The sequence below is a fragment of the Aspergillus fijiensis genome (assembly GCF_003184825.1).
Source record: "Aspergillus fijiensis CBS 313.89 unplaced genomic scaffold BO72scaffold_8, whole genome shotgun sequence".
In the NCBI taxonomy this organism is placed as follows: domain Eukaryota; kingdom Fungi; phylum Ascomycota; class Eurotiomycetes; order Eurotiales; family Aspergillaceae; genus Aspergillus; species Aspergillus fijiensis.
In genome coordinates this window covers 162143-178650 of record NW_024468984.1, presented here as the reverse complement: position 1 = coordinate 178650, position 16508 = coordinate 162143, and the positions used below count along the sequence as shown (strand labels likewise).

The window sequence follows — 16508 nt, the reverse complement described above, 5'->3', positions numbered from 1 at the left end:
TTGGAAGCCGTCTGTCCCTTCGGTGAGATTGGGCAAATGCTCGCTCACACTCACATACCATCCATGCATTATGTACTGTACATGCACACTGCAGATACACCATCCAACATTGAACATGCAAGGTTAGTCTGCAAGCGGCTGCAGAATCTGTAGAATGCTGATCTCAGAACAACGCTAACCAATCCTACTTTACAGACTTGCAGCTGGCATCATTTGTGCATCCTCCACGTTGGGATTAATTGTTGCGGCTTCCTCCCGATAAGCGGAGTATGTGACCACCACAGACTAAACTAGAAGTAAGTTAAGTACGGAGTAAGTTAATCTCGTAAAGGAAAAGAAGGAAAAAAAGGGAGGAGAAAAAAAAAAGAAAAAGTGGAAAAAGGGAAACCGAAAAAAACCACTATCAATTTGTACTAATCCCGATTAGGTTATCTCCATTGGAACTTGTCCCGGTAGTCGCTATTGTTCCCAATTCTTCTTTATGCTGGGTTGGCCCCCCCTCCCCTCCGCTCTCTCTCTCCCCTTCCTCACTTCTCACTTCTCTCCGCTCATTTTCCTTTTATCCTTCCTCTTCCTCTCCTTCTACACCTTCTATATTCACTATATCACCTACTACTAGATCCATTGATCTTGTGGTAGTAGCCCGATAAGTGAATTGTCGGTTGTATCTCAACGCGACCAGTGTACTTTTGAGCCACCTTGGCACTGCTGCGGTCCGTATTCCCGCAGTGCCATCGATTGGCTGTCTTTGTTGGCCGAACCTGTGGCTTGGTTCAGCGGCGAAACTCGCGGATTTACTTAATCCCACCGCCTCTGTGGCTGCCTAGTGGGAGTACTTCCACCCTTGCTTCTTTCAGGGGCCCGTGAGCGAGTCAGGAAGTCCCAGAAGGGGTAAGAAAAAAACCTCAAGAATCCAGTTGCTTGGGATCTTATATCAGCCCAACGCAGAGGTTGGACTTTGGACGTTTTGCTGTCAGGTAAAGCCACTCCGACCCCCTCGTCCGCCCTTACTTGCCCCCCCACCGATCGCAAAGCTCATCGCATTGCTCTTTTCTTTGTTTTTAGACCCGATAAGCAACGACCACTCTCGCTCCTCAATCCCATGCCATTGACTTTTGGGGAGGTGCTTGTTCAGATCTAAAAATTCAGATCATCGTTCGCGTGAACTAGTGCGACACGTTCGGGGGCACTCTTTGGCGGAATCTCAACGCGTGGACCATCGCCCTCCCGACTCGACTAACTTCTCCTTTGACACCCGGTCCACACCGCTCCTTTGGACTCAATTGTCCAACTTCCATAAGCAATCATGGCTTCGACGTTGATTCCTCGCAAGTCGCGTACGACAGAGGAAGATCGCGATGCTGAGCCCGGATGGCTCAAGCGTCAAGTTACCAGCGGTCTACAGTTTATCTCCCGCCGTGCCTGCCTTCACCCGATTCACACCATCGTTGTGATCGCCCTTCTGGCCAGCACCACCTATGTTGGTCTGCTGGAGGGGAGCCTTTTCGACTCGTTCAAGAACCCGCGCAATGTACCCGGCCAGGTCGATGTGGACACTCTTCTCAGAGGCAGTAGGAATTTGCGCCTGGGAGAGAGTACCTCGTGGAAGTGGCAAGTTGAGGATGCTCCGACCATCCAAGACTCTGAGGTGAGCATCTGCTTGATCGATCTATCTGTGTTTGTTCATGCACTGATCCTTTCGTTCCGATAGTCCGCTCAGCACATGGCACTTGCTACATTCATCTTCCCCGACTCGGTATCTAAGTCAGTGTCGACCGCCCCTCTAGTCGACGAGGTCCCCATTCCTGCGAATACATCTGCCCAGCGGGTTCCTCATACGCCCAACCTGTTCTCGCCTTTCTCCCATGACTCGTCTCTCGTGTTCACTCTTCCTTTCGAGCAGGTCTCCGATTTCCTGAAGGCCGTGCAAGAGATCCCCGAACCTTCAGCTGGCGCGGGAGAAGGAGAGCAGAAGAAATGGATTATGAGGGCAGCTCGTGGCCCGGCTTATGGCTCGACTGGAGCCCTCAAGCTGTGGTTCGCAGACGCATGGAACTCATTCGTCGATCTGATCAAGGTATTTTCCCACAAATTGTAACCAGCCTAATGACTTGATTGCTAATTGTCTGTAGCACGCTGAGACCATTGACATCGTCATTATGACCTTGGGATACCTTTCTATGCACCTCAGCTTTGTTTCCCTTTTCTTCTCCATGCGCCGTCTGGGATCGAACTTCTGGTTGGCTACCACCGTTCTTTTCTCTGGTGCTTTTGCCTTCTTGTTCGGACTTTTGGTAACCACAAAGCTTGGGGTCCCTATCAACATGCTCCTGCTGTCTGAGGGCCTTCCATTCCTGGTGGTGACCATTGGATTTGAGAAGTCGATCATCCTCACTCGAGCTGTCCTGAGCGCTTCCGTAGATAGGAAGCAAGGCGCCCGGGCTGGCAACAACCCCAGATCCATCCAGGATTCTATCCAGACTGCTATCAAAGAGCAGGGTTTCGAAATTGTTCGCGATTATTGCATTGAGATTGCCATTCTTGCTGCTGGTGCAGCTTCTGGTGTCCAGGGTGGCCTAAGGCAGTTCTGCTTCCTTGCTGCTTGGATCCTGTTTTTCGACTGCCTCTTGTTGTTTACGTTCTACACTACGATTCTCTGCATCAAACTCGAAATCACCCGTATTAGACGCCATGTTGCGCTCCGCAAGGCTCTCGAGGAAGATGGGATTACTCAGCGTGTTGCCGAGAACGTGGCTTCCAACAATGACTGGCCGAGAGCTGGATCGGAGTACAATGGCAACAGCGAGACCAGCATCTTTGGCAAGAAGTTCAAGTCCAGCAACGTCCGTCTCTTCAAGATTCTGATGGTTGGCGGTTTCATCTTGATCAATGTGGTGAATTTGACGGCTATTCCTTTTCGGGATTCCGCTAGCATCCCCCTTCTGTCGCGCGTTTCCAATGTTTTGGCTCCTACCCCCATTGACCCTTTCAAGGTCGCTGAGAATGGTCTTGACTCCATCTATGTCGCCGCCAAGAGCCAAATGCAGGAGACTGTCGTCACAGTTATCCCTCCCATCAAGTACAAATTGGAGTATCCCTCTGTCCACTATGCTGCGCTTGGAGAGAGCGCAGGATTTGAGATTGAGTACACCGATCAGTTCCTCGATGCTGTCGGTGGGCGTGTGATCGAAAGCCTTCTGAAGAGCATTGAGGACCCGGTCATCAGCAAGTGGATTATCGCTGCCTTGACTTTGAGTATCATTCTGAATGGCTATCTCTTCAACGCGGCCAGATGGAGTATCAAGGAGCCCGAAGCTGCACCCAAGATGGAAGCCCCGAAGCCCAAGGTATACCCCAAGATCGACCTGAACAACCAGGATGGTCCCACGAGGAGCGCTGAAGAATGCGAGCTTTTCCTGAAGGAGAAGAGAGCAGCCTTCCTATCGGATGAGGAGCTCGTGGACCTCTCCCTGAAGGGCAAGATCCCCGGTTACGCTTTGGAGAAGACCATGGAAAATGAAGATCTTATGAGCCGCCGTGACGCTTTCACTCGCGCAGTGAAGATCCGTCGATCTGTCGTGGCCAGGACTGCTACCACGTCTGAGTTCAGTGGCTCCTTGGAGGCCTCCAAGCTCCCCTACAAGGATTACAACTACACTCTGGTTCATGGAGCTTGTTGCGAGAACGTCATCGGTTATCTGCCTTTGCCTCTCGGTGTTGCTGGTCCTATGCTCATTGATGGTCAAAACTATTTCATTCCTATGGCGACCACCGAAGGTGTCTTGGTGGCTAGTACCAGTCGAGGTGCTAAGGCTATCAACGCTGGTGGTGGTGCAGTGACTGTACTGACTGGTGACGGTATGACCCGTGGTCCTTGTGTCGGTTTCCCTACCCTTGCACGAGCCGCAGCCGCCAAGGTTTGGTTGGATTCAGAGGAGGGCCAGCGCGTTATGACTACAGCTTTCAACTCCACTAGCCGCTTCGCCAGACTGCAGCACATGAAGACTGCCCTCGCTGGTACTTATCTGTACATCCGATTCAAGACAACGACAGGTGATGCCATGGGTATGAACATGATCTCGAAGGGTGTCGAAAAGGCACTCAATGTCATGGCTACTGAGTGTGGCTTTGACGACATGGCTACAATCTCTGTTTCGGGTAACTTCTGTACGGACAAGAAGGCGGCTGCTATCAACTGGATTGACGGCCGTGGCAAATCGATCGTGGCCGAGGCTATCATTCCTGGCGATGTTGTCCGGAGTGTGTTGAAGAGTGATGTCAATGCCCTCGTTGAGCTGAACACCAGCAAGAACTTGATCGGAAGTGCCATGGCTGGAAGTATTGGCGGCTTCAACGCCCACGCATCCAATATCGTTACTGCGATTTTCCTTGCTACCGGTCAAGATCCCGCCCAAAACGTGGAAAGCAGCAGCTGTATCACTACCATGAGAAAGTGAGTGGACACCCTCAAAGATTTACTACATTATGCTAATCTACTGTAGTTTCAACGGCAACCTTCAAATCGCTGTGTCGATGCCTTCCATCGAAGTCGGAACTATTGGCGGTGGCACAATCCTCGAGGGACAGTCCGCCATGCTGGATCTCCTCGGCGTGCGTGGCTCCCACCCGACCAACCCCGGCGACAACGCCCGCCAGCTGGCGCGTATTGTCGGCGCGGCTGTGCTTGCTGGTGAGCTGAGCTTGTGCTCTGCCCTGGCTGCCGGCCACCTTGTCCGGGCGCACATGGCGCACAACCGTAGCGCTGCCCCGACCCGCTCGGCCACTCCTGTTTCTGCCGCCGTTGGTGCTACTCGAGGCCTCACTATGACCTCGTCGAAGTGAAGTCCGATGCGCTCGGTTGCCTTATGAATGCATGTCCCCCAATCCTCCTGCCACTGAGCAGAATCTTTTCCCCCGCGCTCCTCAGAGACACCTGCTCGCCCGTCTTCTTCTGCATACGAACCGTTCTGGCTATCTGGCCTATGATTTAGTTGGGATAATTCTGGCCATTTCCCCCTTCCGCCGACGGACTTATTCTACGACTGTACATTTACTTCCTGCATACGCACTGGTAGTTTATCCGGGCATTCTGCACATTTCATGTCGGTTTTTTTTCTAATTGAGGGGAGGAGTTTACCTGGTTGTGAAGACAGGGCTGTTGATAGACGGAGAAGAAGAAAAGCGAATGATGAGTTCATTCGCCTGTATTGCACAACCTATACAGCTACCTGACTGTAGTTACAATATGATGATGAAATGTCACCTGTTTTTTTTTTCCTACGTACATAACTGGGGAGGTTCAATGCATGTGATGAATTTTGTTATCGTCAGATTTCATTGCCAGCATGCTCATAGCCCTAAGTCGCACATGTTAAGGTAAAGGATGAGTCGAGGCGCGCGCTAGTAGTAGTTTCTTCGGCTGACTTGCCACTGCCGCTGTACTAGATACAACGCATTCGTGTGGAATGGACACCGGCCGGGCACTTTGTGAGGCTTCCGAATCTGGGTTCCACGAGAAGTCTACAAAGTTACCTCAATCCTACTTTGGATATCCTCGACTTAGCTATTTTCTCGCATGCCCCACACAACATGTATAGGACCATGTGACTTGATTTCCAGCAATACACAAGACATCTAAAGCAGCCTTTTACATTGTTCTCTGCTTTCCCCTTCACAATGGTTCGTATCCTGCTGACAGCTTCCTGGGGTAGCTTGCTTGAGCGGGAAATGGCAGACTGCTCTCGAGGTAGGAGCAGCTAGGATTCGATGCAGTTGCAGTGTCTCTGTATACAGGAACAGGAACAGTGCAGCCAATTGCAATACGGAGGAAAGAGCAGTGGACAGGACAGTGCTTTAGGAAGGCGTCTACAACCGTCCATCAAAAACAACCTCGCGGTTCTGTAGCGTGGCTGTTAGTTTGCTAAAGACAACAATATTTTATCAACACGCTCACTCTGATCGACCGATCGAGTCCGTCCCAGACCCTCCCCAGCCTCGCAGACAATATACTCCAGTGAGTTCGCTGGGCTTCTTCGATTGCTGGGCAATAAGAGCTCGAGATAGAAGGACGGCGGGGACTTTCTCTCCTTTGTACAGATTATACTTATAGAATATTCTTCTAGAAGTATTCTATTTATTATTGTTAGACATATCATATGGATCAGCATGATTGACTGCCCACACATCTACCGTAGTACGCAATTGTGGTGTAGTGTTGGAATACAGACCCGTATATAGCAACATGATTAGGGCATACTTACTTTTGTGACTCCAGATCTTCTTTCACATCCTCTTCAATCATTCTTCATTCTTCGTCTTCGTCTTCATTCTTCATCCTTTTCCTCCTATCACCTCTAGAACTATTATGAATTCATCAAGTTCTAGAACCATCCTTCACACCCAACATGGAAACCTCCATCCCATCCGATATCAAAACCCGCTTCCTCATCCTCTCCGACACCCACGGCCACGAGCTCCCCGGAGAGTGTTCCCAGCACCACGCCGACGTAGTGATTCACTGCGGCGATCTGACCGACAGCTCCTATCTGACCGAGTTCCGCACCACGATCCAGCACCTCCAGAAACTGGACGCACCCCTCAAGCTGGTCATCCCCGGCAACCACGACTTCACCCTGGACACCCCGACCTTCCAACAGAAGGTCAAAGCCAGCGGTCTCGACCACAGCGAAGACGACCGCCGCCTCGTGCGGCAAGTCTACGGGGACTATGAAGAAGTCCGAATCAAGCTCTTCACCGACGACCTCCAGCAACGCAGCGGGATTGTCCTGCTAGACGAAGGCATCCACGTCTTCATCCTGGCCAACGGCGCGCGGCTCACCGTCTACGCCAGCCCGGGCACCCCCTCGCTCGGTGGCGACTGGGGCTTCCAGTACCACCCGGACACGGGTCATGATTTCCAGTTCGACGGCCGCAGCAATCAGATCGATGTGGTCGTCACTCACGGCCCACCACGAGGCATCATGGATTATACTAGTAGGGATACGCATTCACGCGGACGACGAGCCGGCTGCCCCGATCTGTTCAAGGCCATCGCCCGCGCCAGACCCCGGATGCATTGCTTTGGACATATTCACGAAGGGTGGGGGGCCATGCTCGCGCACTGGCGAGAAACCCGCAATAGTCCTCGAGATCAGGATCCTGATGGGCTGGGCACCCAGAACGAGCCATCGCATTTCACGGCCATCGACTACGGCCGATCGACCGTCATCAGTAAGCTTGCCCAGCTGGTGGAGCCGGGGAAGCAGGAGGAGGCGGCGGCCCCAGCGGTCATGGCAACGAGCCACTGCTCGGAGGACCCAGCCCCGTTGAGACCTAGGGACCAGACGCTGTTCGTGAATGCCGCGGTGCAGGGTTGCAGCGCTGAGGTTCCGGTGCATCCGCTTTGGAGGGTGGATCTTGAGCTGCCGCGTGCGGTGCCGCATGGTTGAGGACAGCGAAGGCCCCCGAGGACTAAAGGAACGAGACCTGAACTGGAAGATACAGTAACTGGGCCTGGCCTGAGTACTGGACTGTAGTGTACTGTACTCAATATGGCAGACTTTGGAAAGATACCTCGGCATTCGTCTCGTCCCTCCCCCCCTCCTCCCCAAAATTCCTTGTCAAACCACAGCAAGGGCCTTTTCCATGGCCACTTGAGATGATCTAGACCACGTCCTTGTGAGCGAGGGCTGGAGCTTCCTATTCATCTTCATCATTTGTCGTCGAGGGTGGGAAACATGGCTGTTTACCCTGTTTTGTGGGCTACAAGTACACAATACATGATATATGGATGGAATCAACAAGCGGATATCGCTCGCATGCGAGCTGCGTGCAGGGGTGTTCCATCCCCATATGAAAGATCCATCTTTGAATATAGGATTTCATCACGACCAGCAGGATAGTTGTTACAACTTTGACTCCACAAATCAATTTATAGAGTACGACTCTTCTACCAAGAATAAATTGCTATAGGGTTCAAGTCAAGATGGTCTGCAGAACTCATCGATCATTAATAATCATATCGTGCCACAATTTGACAAGAGTGTGGAAAGAAAAACATACACTTCCGTCGCCTATATTGGGGGACTATGCCACGATTCAGATATAATCAAAACAAGGTGATTTAGAGACTCACGAAAGATGAGATATGGAAAGGAGCTGCTTGAAATAATCAGCTCTAGCAACGTATTGTGTAGTTTACCACATCTACGTCCAAGACGTTGACCAATGACCAGCCAGTCTTCTGAGAAGCCATTTGCTCCGGACAGCGTCGGTCAACTGCTAACTTATACCCCGGAGTTGATTTCCCAGCTTCGGGTTTCCTCCTCTTTCCATACTGTCCATTTATACCGAAAAGTTGTTGCATGGGACATAGTTGGTAGTCTCGTGGCTTGGGGCCTGAAAACCGGGTTGACGTTTGTTTGCCGTCCGGAAAGCGCCCATGGCTCGGCAACTCAAAAACTGTCTGCCGAAGACTGATGGAGACCATCTTCTTGGGATAAACCAAGGAGAATGGATATCGAGTCCGACGAGATGGAGTATGCGTTCTTGTTGCCTACCGTTTGCAGCGCTACGGAGTACTGTTGGAGTCAATGAAACTGCACGGAAGGTAGTTGAAGGTAACTAGAACCTTCTAGCCTTCTGAGCCCACCGGTTAGTTATACATAGACTGTGGTGTGTCTCCACGCTACGAACTGGCGGCCGCCCCCTGAGATGCTGCCTACGCCCTAAGCTTAGGGGGGGTGGAAAGAGACAAAGTTAAGTACCGTAGGCTAACCTTCAAGCCTAGGCACTTACTTACCTTAATGAGCAATAATCACTCAGAAACAGTACACCAATCGCAATCCAAGATCCCAAGCAATAGCTCAAACCTAACGACCATAGACTACGGAGTAAAATCCACTGTCTTCTTTTTCTTTTTCTCTTCGTCGCATGAACAGGTTTTGCCATCCTCACCCATACGACCACAAAGAAGACGGACAAAAAAAAACACAGGCCTAGGATAAGCCGATCCAAGCTCTGAAGGGGCATTGGGCTCTGGGGTCTGGGTTCTGGGTTCTGGACCCCAAACGAATTCGAACGTGCGCGGGACTCGTCGCAATCTCGGCAGAGGCCAACAACGAAAGTTAGTCGTAACTAAGTTACCTCCTGAACTAACTTAGCAGCGAAAAGTCTCGACCAGATGGATGGATGGGCGGGTGGAGAGCCGGTTGCAAAAGTGGTGCTTGTGCTCCCTCCCCTTCCCCCCCCTTGGGGGCTTGGAGTGAAGCGCATGTTGGGGGCTGGCCAGTTTTTTTTTTTTTTTCCTTCCTTTCAATCGACACTGGGCTTGTCACTGGTCATCCCTAGAGGGAGAGGGACACCAGCCTCAAGAGGGTGGGTTTTTGGCATTGATGGGAGGGATACGGGGGCAGGAAATGCTTGTTTTGTTTCCGTAGAGTCTAACTTAAGGGGTTGGTAGCGAAGAGGTTGATGGGTGGGTGAATGTATAAGTGTGCCTTGAATTATGCAGTGGCTGTTCGGCAGGTGCTGGGAGCAGCAGCACCAGCAGCACCAGCAGCCACCGCCACACGGTGTGCGTCAGTTTAGAACCGATCGATCAGTTCCGGGCGGAGGAGTGGAGTTCAATGTGTCGGTCCAGTCAGTCATCGTATCGTATATTGGTATTTCATGGTAAGAAGGAAATCATGAATTCCTGGACGGACGCACTACGGTGTATTCGTAGTTTCGTACCTGCATTAGCTGGGATGATGAAGCATTTATTTTTAGTCGAGGAGGATGTGACTGGAGATGATCGCCTTTGCACCTGGAGTGTTGACGCCGCGTTCGAAGTACAGTACTCAGATTGTTTACTGCACCACACTTATAGAGAGAGGAGGGCGGGCCAGTAGTCAACGGACGATCGGGGCTCTTATCAGTCTGGCGGGTGTCTATCTGGTCTATCTGGGGTCAATCTGAGACAGTCGAACAGCTACTCCGCATCATTTCTGACTGCTCAAGTTGCAAAGGAGGGATTGAGAAAGAGAGAGAGAGAGAGAGAGAGAGAGAGGGAAAGAGTCTGTGCCTGTCACAACGTCGGCGTGGTCGAAACTGAGATCGGACTGCTACTGAAGCACCGGTAAGAGTGCACAGCTCAAGAACTAGGCAGACATTGTGGACTGAACGGACTGAACCATACGATACCCCTTTTTGTGGTACCTTACCTATTGAGTATCCTCCGTATTCGTAAAAACACCTGCGGCTGGGCTGGTGCTTCTTTTGCTTTGCCGCAGTCATTAATCTTCCGGCTAGACTAAGTTCAGTCCACAGTTCAGTCCACTTTCTGTCTTTCGGTGGCTCAACACTCACTAACTCCATTCACTCACTGCTAATTTCACTCTTACCACCACTCTTCTTCTTCCTCTTCCTCCACCCATGGACTATTTCTCCTTGAGGCTGTTTTCCAAGGTTCTTCCTGGTGGCTGCGACTTTTTCCCCGGTGGCTTAATTTGCCCGGCTTTAATCTGATCCTAATCCGACCTTTCCTGTTCTCATTGTTTACTTCATCTTTGCTGGTCGTCTCTTCTCCATTATTGGTGCCCGTGCCGACTTGGCCGAGAAACTACTTCCCCCCCGTACCGGCTCGCCTTTACTGAGTCTCCTATTGTCGCTGCTGAACTCTTCCTCTTACCACCCCCTCCAGAGTCACAGAACTGGCCTTTGCGTCAAGCTCTTTCTTTTGAGTCTGGCCGACATTTACAACAAGCGATCTCTTCTTACAACTCCACTCCTCTGCTAAACCCTCCATCGAGCCTGGTCGATGGCCCGGGTGCCGCAGTTCCGCCCGTCGCACATCCTCGCATGCATAGTTGCACCCCCCGGTCTTCTCGAGCCGCTCAGTGACCAAAATCACTTTGACCTATGAACGGTCACTCAGGGACCATGTCGCCTGTCTCTGTGGATGGGAGTGACTGGTCTGGGATCAACCAATACAATAAAACCGACCCGCCCTTTTCCCCGACTTTTTCGACACGCAGCAATCTCGCGACACCGCCAACATCAGGCGTCCCCAGTGGCTCGTCGACGGTGGAGGGAATCCCAAATGGCTCCTCGGGCCCGCTGAGCGATGCTGGCAACCCGTCTCCGCCGAGCTCCGTGGCCGCGCGATCGAGCGATGGGACCTTACCCGACCGCACCAAGCGGCAGAGGCGGCTGGAGGAAGTCCTGGGCCAACACTACGTCGCTCTGCGCCGGTTTCTCCAAGGCCCGTATCGGGAAGATCGCCTAAATAGCAAATCGAACAAAGCTCGCGACAAGCTGCTGCGACTCTCGCCCACCCAGTTCCACGAGCTCAGTACGGACGTCTACGATGAACTACTCCGACGACAGCAGGCAATGCCATCGCCCTCCCGGCCCCCTCGTCCCGATATCCCTCCGTTCCTCACCCCGCGAAAGGAGTTCCACGAGAAGCGCAATCAGGCACGGAAGAAGCTGGCTTCGCTGCAACACCAACGGTTCAGAGATCTTGCGACGGATGTGTACACGGAACTCGAGCGTCGGTTTCCGCAGTTCCCAGCCCGAGATACCAGTCGCGCCGTCAGTCCCGCCCCGAGCTTTCGCGGACGCCCTCCTCCCACTCCCACCGGCTTTCCGCCCAATGGGTTTCCTCCGCCGGGCCCCGGGGGCCGCAACTCACAGAACCGGGGACCCCCACGGTATCCGCCCGGGGCGATGCCGCCTCCGAGTCCGATGCGTTACCCCCCACGCCAGGGTTCCTTAGGAGGCCCACCGCCTAGCATGAACGGAGATGGCCCCACGGCGAAGTCGTTCCAGAGCAACACAATTGTTCCCAATAAAAGTACCATGGTGGAGGATGATGACGACGCGGCGGGTACGGAAGACGACTACGATGCGCGCAGTGATGCGTTTGCCCTGGATGTGGTTCTCAACAGTAGGAGAGGGACCGGGACAACTTTAGGAGATGGTGACCGCAAAATGCTGGCCGAGACCCAGTCGCAGGTGTCTTTCCTCCAAGAAAAGGTGACAAAGCTAGAGGAGCTGCTCAAATTGAGGGATCAGGAGCTTTCAAATTACGAGGAAGACCAGAGCAAATTGGGCATGCTGGAAGAGTTGGTCAAAACGAAAGACGAGGAGCTTTCAAGATATCAGGAAGAACAAGACAAATCACAGGCATGTTGGCTCGCCGCGGTCAAAATCCATTCTAGCTAACCAGGTGGAACAGATCAGTGTCGCAGAACGCCAAGAGTGGGAGGATATCAAGTCGGACTTGGAGAGCAAAATAACGCAGGCCGAAGATCTGAACCACTCCCTTCAGCAAGAACTCGAAAAGGTCCGGACTGAACAGCAGGATATTGAGATGGAACTGCGCAGTCAGATCGATCAGGTTTCGCGGCAGAGCACGGGTGATGCTGAGTTGCAGGCCAAATTCAGTAACCTTGAAATCAAGCACCAAAGCTTGCAGACGGAGCTGCAAGAGCAACAAAGGGTGACCGAAGAAGTCAGGCGGGAGGCAGCAGGGTTCCTCGTGGAGATGAGGGCCTTATCGGAACAGAGCCATACCAAGTGGGAGCAGGAAGAGCGGCTTACGACGGAGGTCCATCGACTGGAAGAGGAGGTAAAACAATGGAAGGCACGGTACGCCAAAGCGAAGACTCAACTACGACAGCGCACCTCATCCATCGGCATGTCGGAATTGCGCGCAGATGCCGCGAGCGTCGTGAAGGACAACGAATTTATCCAGGAGACGGGCCTCGTCATGGATGTGCATGTGACCAAATTCCAGATCTCCATCGACGAACTGCTGCGCATAGCGCGGGAGGATGACCCTCAGCTGGTCATGCAGCAGATCAAAGCCGTCGTTGTTGCCGTGCGCCACGTCCTTCACGATGTAGAGTTGCGCAAAGAGAGCAACGAGGAGCTCTCCGCGCTGAGTGCCAAGGCCACCCGCAAAGTATCTGCCACTGCAAACAACATGATTACTGCGACCAAGAATTTCGCCAGCTCCGGTGGACTCTCCCCGCTTTCTCTCCTGGATGCTGCAGCTTCGCATTTGTCATCTGCAGTTATTGGGCTGATCCGCATCGTGAAAATTCGGCCCACTCCGGCAGACGAATTGAACGATGACGAGAACGACGAAGCGCAAGTCGCCCAGATGAAGTCCCCCGACTATTTCAGTGTGGCGCCCAGCCAGGGTCGGCTCAGCCGTAACGATTCCGTTTACAGTGCCATGAGCGCTCCTGCTGAGCACGAAGTTGCCTCGCCCGGTATGAATGCAGGAATGCATACAATGTATCCCGTGAAGTCTGTGGACCACGAGCTCCATGAACTCAAGGTGGGTGCATCCACTCTTAGCGCCCCTGTAGGCGGATTCTAACTTGGAATATAGTACTACCTCGAGGATCAAACGGACGGACTCGTTCAGTCGATCCAGGCTCTTGTTGCTAGCATTCGCTCTGAACAAGGCCTCAACACCATCAGCACCCATATCTCTGCCATTTCTTCCGTGGTGTCCCAGGTAAACTCCTCCACGCAGCACTACATCAGTGGTCCTGAAGTCAGTCCCACTCTGCGTCAACGTGCCGGCTCCATCATCCAGACCTTGGAACAGCACCGGGACCGGCTGACAGGCACCGCCGCCGAGGGCGAAGGGGTCTCTGATTTCGTCGAGCTCCGCGCCATCACCAACAAACTTCCGCCCATTGCCTTTGAGATCGCTCGGGAGACCAAAGAGCTTGTTCATCAGCTAGACCCTCATGAACTAGACGATGAGGAAGATGACTTCCGGTAGTACGGCCGATCCGATGAGCTCGGCATAACATATTGTTGTTGTTCAATGCTCGATATCTTCTACCCGCCACTTCAAATTCATGTCTATGGCGAGACATGTTGTACCTTATTTCTTCACTTCTCCTACATATTTCCCCGACTTTTCTTGATCGTCTGTTTGCCATCACGCAAGCGATGATGATCCTTTAACTGCTAATCATGGCGGTATCTTTCTGCATATACTGTGCATGACAATGAGTAACCATGCGGAATGAGACGTTGATACCTGGAGGAGCTTTTATGACTTCTTTTACTTTCGTTCTCGGTGTTGGGTACAAGACTTCTCGCCCTGCGAACCCCACCTCTTTTTTCGCTGTTCTTCTTATCATCGTTCCATGTACACTTTCCTCTATTAGCGATGTGAACTTTGTCTTCATCTTCGATGGCCCTTCCGTGGTCTACCTGTGATTTGATATGCACAGGAACGGCTGATCAGTTGTTGATGCAGCGGTCAGTCTTTCAAATCTTCTGTTTGGATTATGTGTTTCTAGATTTGAATAGCCTTGTCCAGAATATTGCAGATATCTTGTCAATAACGATGGTATCACAAGTCAGTACTGCTATGGTTTAACTGTAGTCGAGGGGGCTGATCACGTGGCTGCTGTGTCTCCCGAGGGATTCCGGGGCGAGAATGCTGGGTGGCTGGAACCAGGTTGGGGGAGCTCCGGCCGGCCTAAGCTGAGCTGAGCTGAGGTGGTATTACTTAATCCGAGGCCATACTCTTTTGGGGAGCTGGCTGGAATATTTTCTTCGCCGGTCCGATATCTTCCCCTTGAGCTTGATTTCCCTTTCCTCTCCACACCAGCAGCCATTGCACCATCTTTAATCATCTTGTAAGCTTGAATTTCTGTAAGTGCACCTCCATCCCCTGTTCTGCCCGATCCCAATTGGTCGTGAGTGCTGCTCAGCGGATGAGACTCGATGATGAGGCGCGCGCGTCTCTCCATGGAAGTGGATGGAAGAGGTCCGACAGCGGCGGTTGGGGGCTGCTGACCAGCTCGCCCTGTTAGCCTGGGTTGGCAGCCTGAGGCTCCACGAATGACCAAGCGGGAAGACTGCACAGCTGGTGGCTGTGGGTGGACGAAGCCTTCCAGTGTGCATCGAGCTGATCCTGATGCGGTATAGTGCGGACTGCCCCTCCAGCAACAATGTTCTCCCGAAGCCTGAGGTCAACAATAACCCCACCTTGCTCGTCCTTCGCTTCTCGTCCCCTCTTCTCCATCCCCGTTTGCAACTCCCCTTCTTTCCTCTCTCTTCGTTCTTTCCATCAAACATCCGCAGCCATGTCTGGAAACACCAAGGCCTTCTTCGAAGTCGAGTACGCCCCTGTGGGCTCCAGCGCCCGTAAGTCTTGATTTTGATTCTCGTCTTTTTTTTTCGATTTTTGCCTCTCCAGCTCCTGCTACTGCTGCTGTTGCCTGAAGAGAGAGAGGGAGAGGCAGAGGAGCAGCCTTTTCTTACCCCTCTTTGGGATTCGGTGACGGGGTGAGAGGAGGCTAGGACATGCTTCATCTCTCCCCTCTTTCTTTGAATAGAGTCTTCCAATGGCAAGGGAATCTCTGACTGACATGATCTTTTTCCTCCGACTCTCCAGCCAAGGTTGGCCGCATCAACTTCAACCTCTACGAGAAGGACGTCCCCAAGACTGCTCGCAACTTCCGTGAGCTCTGCACGCGTCCCAAGGGTGAGGGCTACAAGGGCTCTACCTTCCACCGTATCATCCCCCAGTTCATGCTCCAGGGTGGTGACTTCACCCGCCACAACGTAAGTGTCTCTCACTGGTTCTTCAATTGGCCCTGGTTGAGGAGCAACAAGCATCCCGACTAACTCATTCATCATCTAGGGTACTGGTGGTCGCTCCATCTACGGCGAGAAGTTTGCCGATGAGAACTTCATCTACAAGCACAACCGCCCCGGTCTCCTCTCCATGGCCAACGCTGGTCCCCACACGTAAGTTCTTTTGTTAAAACAGAGGGAGCAGCTCCCGCTAACTTCCAAATCAACAGCAACGGCTCCCAGTTCTTCATCACCACCGTTGTCACCTCTTGGCTCGATGGCAAGCACGTCGTCTTCGGCGAGGTTGCTGACGAGGCGTCCATGCAGGTCGTCAAGGAGCTCGAGGCCCTCGGCAGCGGCTCTGGTGCTGTCCGCTCCGCCGTCAAGCCCACGATCATCAACAGTGGTGAGTTGTAAGCAGTTTTTAGCCATTTAACGAGCCAAAAATATGTGATACGGAGAGGGAAAAAGAAGAATGAGTAAGGTGGACCAATAGGACTCTTTCTTTCTTTCTTTTTCTCTCTCATCTATTTGCTTCCCACTTTTCCTATCTCGTACGCTGTAATCTAGAGTGTCCATATTGAACTCTGCATATGTTCCCTTTGGTTGTCAATGCTCGTAGTTGTAAGACAACGACTCGACTATTTGCTGCGCGCATAAAACATACTAGAATGCAGTCCCAATGCGAATCGTCATTGCAGTCACTGAGCAGGAGAAATCGAATTCTTGCGTTACGCCATGATGAAGTCAGTACCGCGGGTTAAGAGAGAAGGGCGAACCGACCTGGGCATTTTGGTCGAGTGGCAAACTTTCAAGTTAGAGTAAGATCCGAGTTGACCCCGCTTGGGATAGCGGGGTAATTTTTTGACTTACTGAGTACGTACCCGGACGGAGGCGCCATTGCCGTC

At 52.4% G+C, this 16508-nt stretch overlaps 4 protein-coding genes across 4 annotated transcripts; all 4 read left to right on the top strand.

The window, feature by feature from the left end:
• The first annotated feature begins 978 nt into the window (after positions 1-978).
• Positions 979-5014, top strand: hmg1 (HMG-CoA reductase). The gene is made up of 4 exons (XM_040940298.1): positions 979-1648; positions 1712-2077; positions 2133-4453; positions 4503-5014. Exons 1-4 carry the CDS (start codon positions 1307-1309, stop codon positions 4840-4842), a joined length of 3369 nt encoding a protein of 1122 aa, XP_040804538.1. The 5' UTR covers positions 979-1306; the 3' UTR covers positions 4843-5014.
• Positions 5015-6326: 1312 nt separating this feature from the next.
• On the top strand, positions 6327-7448 carry BO72DRAFT_521321 (metallophosphoesterase domain-containing protein; the record flags this gene model as incomplete). The annotated part of the gene is made up of 1 exon (XM_040949749.1): positions 6327-7448. The coding sequence occupies exon 1, from the start codon at positions 6405-6407 to the stop codon at positions 7446-7448; it is 1044 nt and encodes a 347-aa protein (XP_040804537.1). The 5' UTR covers positions 6327-6404.
• A 3218-nt stretch (positions 7449-10666) lies between these two features.
• On the top strand, positions 10667-13878 carry BO72DRAFT_282065 (putative cell polarity protein). Its single transcript, XM_040940297.1, has 3 exons — positions 10667-12168; positions 12221-13330; positions 13385-13878. Exons 1-3 carry the CDS (start codon positions 10900-10902, stop codon positions 13784-13786), a joined length of 2781 nt encoding a protein of 926 aa, XP_040804536.1. The 5' UTR covers positions 10667-10899; the 3' UTR covers positions 13787-13878.
• Positions 13879-14521: 643 nt separating this feature from the next.
• cyp4 (peptidyl-prolyl cis-trans isomerase) lies at positions 14522-16206 on the top strand. The gene is made up of 4 exons (XM_040942808.1): positions 14522-15168; positions 15419-15588; positions 15668-15774; positions 15831-16206. Exons 1-4 carry the CDS (start codon positions 14973-14975, stop codon positions 16015-16017), a joined length of 660 nt encoding a protein of 219 aa, XP_040804535.1. The 5' UTR covers positions 14522-14972; the 3' UTR covers positions 16018-16206.
• Positions 16207-16508: the final 302 nt, after the last annotated feature.